An 8207-nucleotide genomic window follows, 5' to 3' on the forward strand; every position below is an offset into this window, starting at 1 on the left:
TAACACAGACACCCACACAGAGACACTGTTGATAATATGCCAGAATTATGTAAGAAAAACAACAAAGCTAATTTGATCGGCAGCTGACTGGCAACAACACTGACTAAACAGACGACAAGGCCACATAGTGGTGCAAAGGGAAATCACTGTATGTTCACACGTCAAGTTGCTTATGTTCAGCTGGTGAAAGTTCAATTCAATTATGCCAGAGTTGAATGTTAGGCTACTACAACTACGTGGTCAGCAGTCGGTCTGAAACATTGACATGCACATGTAGTTTTCTTAGTGCCAGTAGGACAGTTCATAGTTGGAGAATGAAGGATTGTACTTGCACTGTTACCCTGCACTTAGTGCACTATATTAATTCCTTCCAACTCCAAATCTCAGTAGGCTATTCTTTTGGCTCAGGTTCAACACAGTCTAGTAACAAAAACAGAACTCGAGACATAGGCTGTAAGTACTAGAGAAATGTCTTTATTTGTATGTAGTGTACTGAGGAAAATCGTTTATATATTTGTCATTGACACAGAGCCTGTGTATTAATCTGGCACAGAAACTGAAAGATGCACGGGTGGAGCAAAAATATATTCAAATGCAAATGTTCAACAGACCAAGCCAAACTAAGGCTTGCATCCAAAGCCGAGGTTGATACTCTACTTCATCTTCCCTATAGGCTACCTTTTTTTGAGCACATAATTCTGTTTTCCTGCCCAGTATCCCACAGTGTTGTGGTGCTTTACGAAACACATATTTGGATGCAGAGTAAATTCCTCTATTTTCATGCAGTGCATGCAAAACATAATAATAACTGTAAAAGGGCTGAACAACATGGATGCACATGCTAAAACCATAGGTGTCGTACTGTGAGGCACTGCCTGCTGCTTGTACAAAACAAAATGTCACAAAAACATGGCTGCTAGGATATATTTGTCAAGCCATGGTTTATTACATGATTAACTGTCTGTTCAAGGGGCTAGGGTGTTGCACACTGGCAACCCTGTCATGAAAAAGTTGTTGTTGGCATTGTGTTATTGCTTCTTGGATACAGCCACACTACTGAAAAGCTTTCATTTGTGCCACCCTTAGTAACCGAAGTAGCAGGTTAATGTATTTCATAATTACATTTTACATCTTATCTGTAGGTCTGTATGTGTGTGTGTCTCAAATAGAGGGAAAATTAAAGGAGAGGAGGAGAGATGAGAGTGCATAATAAAGATAAATATAAGGCAAAACCATGAGTTGTGTGTCTCCATTTTTTCCATGAAGGGAGGCCTATGCAGTGAACTGCTCAATGCTCTACCAACCCTAGCACAAAAGAAAGATGCTCATGTCTAACTGCCTACTCAGCAATAGCTATTTTTAGAACTTGGAAAACAAAAGAGAATACTTGGCTTTCATCCTCCATTACTACAGTTTGTCGCACCTCCAGGTTTGGCCGGCAGAGAGAGCTTGTGATTCGCCTGTGCTAGAATATGTTTAGGTAGCCGTCAAACATGCGAATGCCGTTCCATTTTTACATTGTGTCATTTCTCCCAGCTAGAGTATATTGGGCGTGTGGTTTTCTTGTATCCTTATGGTGTAAACATGGTTATTTTTAGTGTGACAGCCGAGGTCAGGGTAAAAAAAGAATTGTTTTCACACTGGGCGGCACAAGGCTGGGTCTAAGCTCCTTGAAGCGGCTTGTACGCTTCTCACAGAGAGCAGCCAGTACATTGCTAATGGAGAGGGTTAAGTAGTAACTGCTTCATTAGGTTGGCGTCCTTGGGGAAGAGAACATAAAAAAGTCCTATGGACACAGCATTACATTTACATTTAGTAGACGCCCTTATCCAGAGTGACTTACAGTAAGTACAGGGACATTCCCCCAAGGCAAGTAGGGTGAAGTGCCTTGCCCAAGGACACAAAGTCATTTGGCACGGCCAGGTATCGAACTGGCCACCTTCTGATTACTAGCCCAATTCCCTAACCGCTCAGCCACCTGACTCCCTGCAAAACTGTATCGGATACAACACATTTTGTTCAGGCAGCAGACCAGTTGAGAGCACCAATATGGCTGACAAGGGTCTGTCAAGGGGTCTGAGGAAGGTGAAATCCCCTCAGTTTACCCATCTGCTGGATGCAAACGATAACGGTAGATTATGATTAGTGAAAAACACAAAGCCCACTCAGGATGAATACACAGATGTAAGTGTTCCATGATTGAACAGTTTTTATTTCATTTATTATGTTCTCCCAGGGTTAATGGTGCTGTTGGAGATGGTTTTGCAGTGAACTCTGAATTGGACTACAGTGTCTGTTCTTGTAGCAACAGAGACATCTTGTGGCACAAAATGGAAATACTTTCTGAAGCTGCTGGTTTATGTCATAAAATGTTGTAATAGCCTACAGGAATGACCACATTGAACTATTATGAAAAATAAAATAAAAACGTTTGTGACACACTTTACCTATGAAGCCAGAGCTTTGTATGTTTTTTGAAATAAAGGAAAGTCCAGTTTTATGAGTTACGCCTCAAGCGTCTAAAAATTTGGTACAGATGATCCAAAGAAGAACCACATGGGCCCACCGAGACTGTATTTAGCGAGAGGCCTGCATTCGCAGTACTTGACAAACTCTTGAGCATGAGGGCATTGTACGGGTAACTCATATTACGTACACAGGTATGACAACCATCCTGTTCATTCGGGTCGGTTTAAATAAGAGGTAGCCGGCTGGCGTCACTTAGAGCACAGAGTGTAGAAGAGAACTACTGCTGACAGTTGTATCTCCAGCCTGGATTATCCTAACAACCCTCCAACAAGAGGTAAGACCTCACAAATTAAACAGTAATCCACAAATTAGAAAATTAAATGCAAACATTGCAGTAATTGTTCATGGGAAGTGTCAGACTTTAGCCAGACCATGGATTTGAGATGTTCAACTGTCAAATCTACTTTGGAGGACTTGTATTTATGATCATCATTGTAGAAGAAAATAAAAATGTTGGGTAACAATAGCATCTAATCTCGAAGACATAAAATTATCAACCTAAAGTGTCTACAGTTAGTTACAAGGACATTTTTGACAGAGCACAACAACAAAAGACAATGTGTCTTTATTGGACCTTTACTTTGAGTAGTTTGATGTGCCTAATACTATACTATACATGATGAGACTGCCTCATGTACTATATGTACAATGAAACTAACATAAAAAAAGTAATGTGAATGTAAATAATGCATATGTATTCATCATACTGTATCCTGTAGATGCTCCATGTGTCACAGAGAACCCATATCAGATTTACATATGTATATATAAAAGCTGTGAAAGTGTGTCTGATCGACTTCTACGGGGCAGCATAGCTATGAGCACATGTCTTTTTGAACATGAAGTGGTCACCTGACCACTCAGCCATAATCACGCAAAGGACATGGCAGAAAATACATCCTAAGACATTCTGGAAGGAGCCAATGCTGTTATCGAAACAGTCTATAGCACATTGTCAACAGGGTTAGCTTTGAAATCCTATGTGCCCCGCGGTGACTATAAATAATAGGCCTCAAGGCGAGAGCTGCCACCTCCTAAACTGTGGATGGCAGGATCAAAGCCCACTGAGGTTCCAGGGTTTAAACACGTAGCAGGAATCTCTTAACATGTACCTGTGACACCATTATATTAGCATGGTGTTGTACAGTATGTGAGAATATGTGTCATAAAAAAGAGAAACACCCATATATTTCTTTCTGTTTCCTCTTTGTTATCAATACCATATTTTGACTTTAGACATACAGCTGCAACACATTTGATTTGTCCATGTAGTAGGCCTACATACTTACATGTATTCATTTAGCAGACGCTTTTATGCAAAGTGACTTCCAAGAGAGAGCTTTACTAAAGTGCATAGGTCACTGATCATAACAACGAGATAGCCCCAAACATTGCGGGTAGCCAAAACATGAGAATACATCGTGAAAAAAACAAATAAGTTCCAAAGGGAAGAACCATAAGAGCATGTATTTGAACAAGTTACAATTAAACAACATGAACCTCAAAAAGTGCAAGAGTGCACCTGTAGAAAAGCGATCAACAGTCAAATATACTTCTTGATGAGTCTGCAGTGAAAGCTAGACCACAGACATCATATAGTGGCGAGGACACATGTTTCATTAAGATAGTATAAGTACAGCAATTTAAGGACCGCAAGTTTCTGCGGTGGCCAGCATTTTCACACAGTCCACTACACATCCTTTAGCTACACTACAATATCTTAGCCACAGGGGGACTTTTCATTCATGAATGTCAAAGATGACAGTTTCTCCTTGAATCTTATTTGCAATTGATTGAAACACTTGATTGATTCAATTCATTCAATCCTTACTTCAACATTTAAAGATGCCATTTAAAATATTAAAGCAACAATAGCAAAGAGCTGTCTCATTAGTCATGGGCACATGAATGAGGATGAATGCCCCATGGCCATGTAGATCTATTTGTTCCAAATTAGTCTTCAGAATAAAAGCCCAGCAATCACTAAAGTGGGGTGCCATCGACCCTCATATTGCACACTGACCCCTAAATGACCCTCATCTCATAACTCAAAACGTCTGGGTAGGGGTTCTTTTGAATATTCACCAGGGCTAAACTCTTTCAGTTGAGGAAAGGTTTAAGTGGACAGAGTGTTTACTGACTAGGTTGTGGATAGCCAGGGCTTGTTCTTCTTGTGCGAAAAGAGAACAAAATGAGCTCCTCTTGACAGAATTGGTGTTGACGCTGCAGGTATGTCTTTCATGACAACTTTATTAACATTAACATATTTCACCCTTGGCAACCAGTCATTTTCCCTCACCTCATTAGGGTGTCTTTGTGTTTAAACTGAGATGTTTACCCAGTGTTGAAGTGAATGTCCAGTAGATTAGGGGGGTTTACTAGAACCAGACCTCATTTTTGGTTGTAGTAGAGTACTACTCATGCTGCTAGAGACAAAGTGTTGATACTTTGCTCTTTCCTCTAATTGTGAATTTCTACATGAGGGTGGGTTTGACAGCAAAAACATGCACCAAAGGTATTGTATGTTTTGTCTAGTGGTGTCACTGTATGTGTAAGCACAGTCTGTGTAGATACGAGTAATTTTGACCAAAAGGTTTTGCAGGTCTTTCCAGCAGTCTTTCCGCACTTCTTCAGTGAGGAAAGGAGGACGTGGGGAGTCTGGGAAGATGTTCTTTGTGGCAGGGGCTAAAAGTGGAGGAGGGTCCGGAGGAGGGTCCGGAGGAGAGCGGAGGTGAAGTTTTTGTTTGGAAACTCTCTAAGACACGTGTGTATACCATGTGATATAAAATACAATGTATTTGCAGAACATTGTCTGGGGATTACATACCAAAACACTGACATTTCTAAGGAACTCGACAGTAGTGCAGTTTAGCAGGGTATGTTCATAACCAAGGGAACAATGTGTTCTGTGACACCCTCTTTGTTCTGTAACATAAAGCCGCAAATTACCGTGTGAAAAGGACTTTCCTTCCTAACTTGGTACTCTCCATCTATGCATTACCAACAAGGTAATGGATAGATAACAAGCTGTAACATGTGGACTTTCTCAAAATTTCTTCTCAGATCAATCTACCAGAAGATTAGGGAAGTTGATGTCCTTGACAAGAAGAAGACAGTGACGGCTCTGAGTGCTGGCGAGGATCGGGCTATGTTCCTTGGCCTGGGGATGATCCTTTCCTCAGTCATGATGTACTTTGTGCTGTGCATCACCGTCCTGCGCTCATATGCAGATAGGTAACATCTGACAGATGCTGTTTTCCATCACCCTTCCTCATAAGCTTTGGAAATGTTGTCGTGTTGGTGTGCGTAACATACATACATAACAAAATGTATCGACTTTTATTATTGTTTGTCATGGACTGAAAAACACAGCGTTTCTGAATTCAATCGTTACATAAACATTTAAAGGCGTCAAAATTGTTCATCACGTATTTATTGGAATTCCCCTCATCTTATTTCTTTTCACACAGCGTGTGGACGGAGGAGAGTGTTTGCATTGTGCTTAACTCCACCATCGTCGCAGATGTGAACTGTTCCTACAGCTGTGGGTCAGACTGCTGGAGAGCCTCCAAATACCCCTGCCTGCAGATCTACGTCAGTGTCAACAGCACAGGACGGGTCAGCCTCTTATCCCACAACGAGGAGACCCAGGAGGCCAACTCTGAGGTGCATAGCTTGGATACCCTCCCTGCCCTGATAGCAGGTGACCTGATAACATCCATAGATGTAGAGGTAGCTATGTGGTACCAGCACTCCAGATAAGGCGTTTCACGCTGTTGGATGGGCTGTGCTGAGGTAGTCTTACGTCAAATGATGATCTTCGTTTTTCTTGCCAGTGTTTCTATGTGCCCAAGTGCCAAAAAGACAGCTCAGCCATGCACGCCATGACCGTGAACATCTCAGAGCGCTTGAAGGTGCACCAGCAGGTCCCCTGCTACTATGACCCCGGGGAGCAGCAGGGGAGCGTCCTCCTGTCACGGCTGTACGGTCCCAGTACCGTCTTCCACTCCCTCTTCTGGCCCTCCTGCATGCTGACGGGGGGCACCCTCATCATCTTCATGGTCAAGCTTACACAGTACCTCTCCATACTGAGTGAGGAGATTGGAAAAATCAAGAGGTGAAACCGGCTCGCTAGCTTGGGGGAACCCTTTACACGACCACCGCCTGACAGACACGGACATGAAAGGGATTGTTTTAACCAGATGACCCTTGGGCGGCGACCTCTTGTAACTTGTAACTGAGACATCTAGGACAGCTGGGTTTCTCTCCTCTCAGGAACTGTTTCAAGTGTGAACTGAATGTTCTGGAAAAGACTACTGTTTGTACTACCTCTGTTACTGGAACATAGTCTTGCATGTTTAATCCAATCCAATTATTCATAGTGAGGATTTTATAATTGGTTTGTTTACAGGGACTTATGTAATCTGTTTGTAAAGTATTACATCACTTGGCATATTCGTGAGCATGCCTGTTATCTTATATAGACAACATTGTCAACCAAAATAGTGGACTGTTGAGAGAACATGATAGAGTTCACTTTCCAAAAAGTTTTCCATGTTTACAGGAGATGACTGTTACCCTCTAACAAGATAAGCAAGTTTAAACTTACCAAAGTCCTGCTGACTGAGACTTTTTGAGTGGTATGTAACAAAGGGACAAATATGATTCTGTTTTATACAAGTTATGAGCAATCATGTAATAATTATTGAGTATTGATATGTTATGCACATACTGTAGTTTTGACATAGTAAGACTATCCTGTAAGTACATGCTGTAATACTTGTTTAATACAATAACATTTGCTGTCCTTTACATTTGTTATTTAACACCGACACTCTCGAGGCACACGGCATGGCAGGCATTTTAGTTCTTTCTCTGCAGGAGAAATATTTTGCTTCTGACGTTGCCAGTGATTTAAAATAGATTTTTATCGCTACATATTTGACATTGACAGCTTCACTGCTGCCCCTTGTTACACGCGTGGAATCCTATTGAGGCGTGGCACTGCTGGGAAACATGCGACTGGAGTGGAATACAAAACACATTTGACAGATTAACTCCAATCTGGCTCCCTCTGCTGTGTGCAGCCTGTCATATAATAAAACGTGACCTGGTCCACACGCCTGCCCACCAGGGGCGGTTTTAGGCACGGGCGGACCGGGCAATATTTTGCTTCTGACGTTGCCAGTGATTTAAAATAGATTTTTATCGCTACATATCGCTACATCGGGCATTTTTTCATGTCACGTGGGGGGCGCACGAGCATAAAATAAATAAATAAAAATCTCTGCGCCGCGAAGCGGTTTTCTCTTTTCTATCATTTCACTGTGTGGGGAATTGGCAAATTGGCGCCCCCTTCAGGCAGCTGCAGGCACCCCTGCTTGCTGAGAAGGTGCGGTGCACAGAAGCTGTGTGAAAAAAGGGGAGAGGGACAGACAGCTCATCTGACTGGGTCTCCCAAATGGAACGGACAATTCATAATATTATAAATATAGGCCTAAAGTTCCTGCACATTTTTGTTTTTTTTAATTGTGTGAAATGGCGAATTAAAAAAAATGGGTATAGGCTAATTCTTACGTTTGTTAGCCTTTTTGCTATGATGCTTGCTATGCAACAACAATATTTCGGTTTTAACTCAACAAACACGAGATAACATTTCACCATAATAGTGTGCTTTG

General features: G+C 41.8%; 1 protein-coding gene across 1 annotated transcript; it reads left to right on the forward strand.

Moving 5' to 3' along the window:
• The first annotated feature begins 2728 nt into the window (after positions 1-2728).
• On the forward strand, positions 2729-7210 carry kcnmb2a (potassium large conductance calcium-activated channel, subfamily M, beta member 2a). The gene is made up of 5 exons (XM_062481712.1): positions 2729-2803; positions 5132-5260; positions 5593-5763; positions 6000-6195; positions 6366-7210. The coding sequence occupies exons 2-5, from the start codon at positions 5196-5198 to the stop codon at positions 6648-6650; spliced, it is 717 nt and encodes a 238-aa protein (XP_062337696.1). The 5' UTR covers positions 2729-2803; positions 5132-5195; the 3' UTR covers positions 6651-7210.
• The last annotated feature ends 997 nt before the right edge of the window (positions 7211-8207 follow it).

The sequence above is a fragment of the Osmerus eperlanus genome, chromosome 16, assembly GCF_963692335.1.
Source record: "Osmerus eperlanus chromosome 16, fOsmEpe2.1, whole genome shotgun sequence".
NCBI classification, from domain to species: Eukaryota; Metazoa; Chordata; class Actinopteri; order Osmeriformes; family Osmeridae; genus Osmerus; species Osmerus eperlanus.

What these genes read in the sequence shown, in the direction of transcription:
- kcnmb2a (XM_062481712.1), top strand. Translation starts at nt 5,196, where the DNA reads ATGTTCTTTGTGGCAGGGGCTAAAAGTGGAGGAGGGTCCGGAGGAGGG. An exon ending in GGGTCCGGAGGAGAGCGGAG is followed by an intron (nt 5,261 to 5,592) that starts GTGAAGTTTTTG and finishes ATTTCTTCTCAG; the next exon opens with ATCAATCTACCAGAAGATTA. An exon ending in CCCAGGAGGCCAACTCTGAG is followed by an intron (nt 6,196 to 6,365) that starts GTGCATAGCTTG and finishes TTTTCTTGCCAG; the next exon opens with TGTTTCTATGTGCCCAAGTG.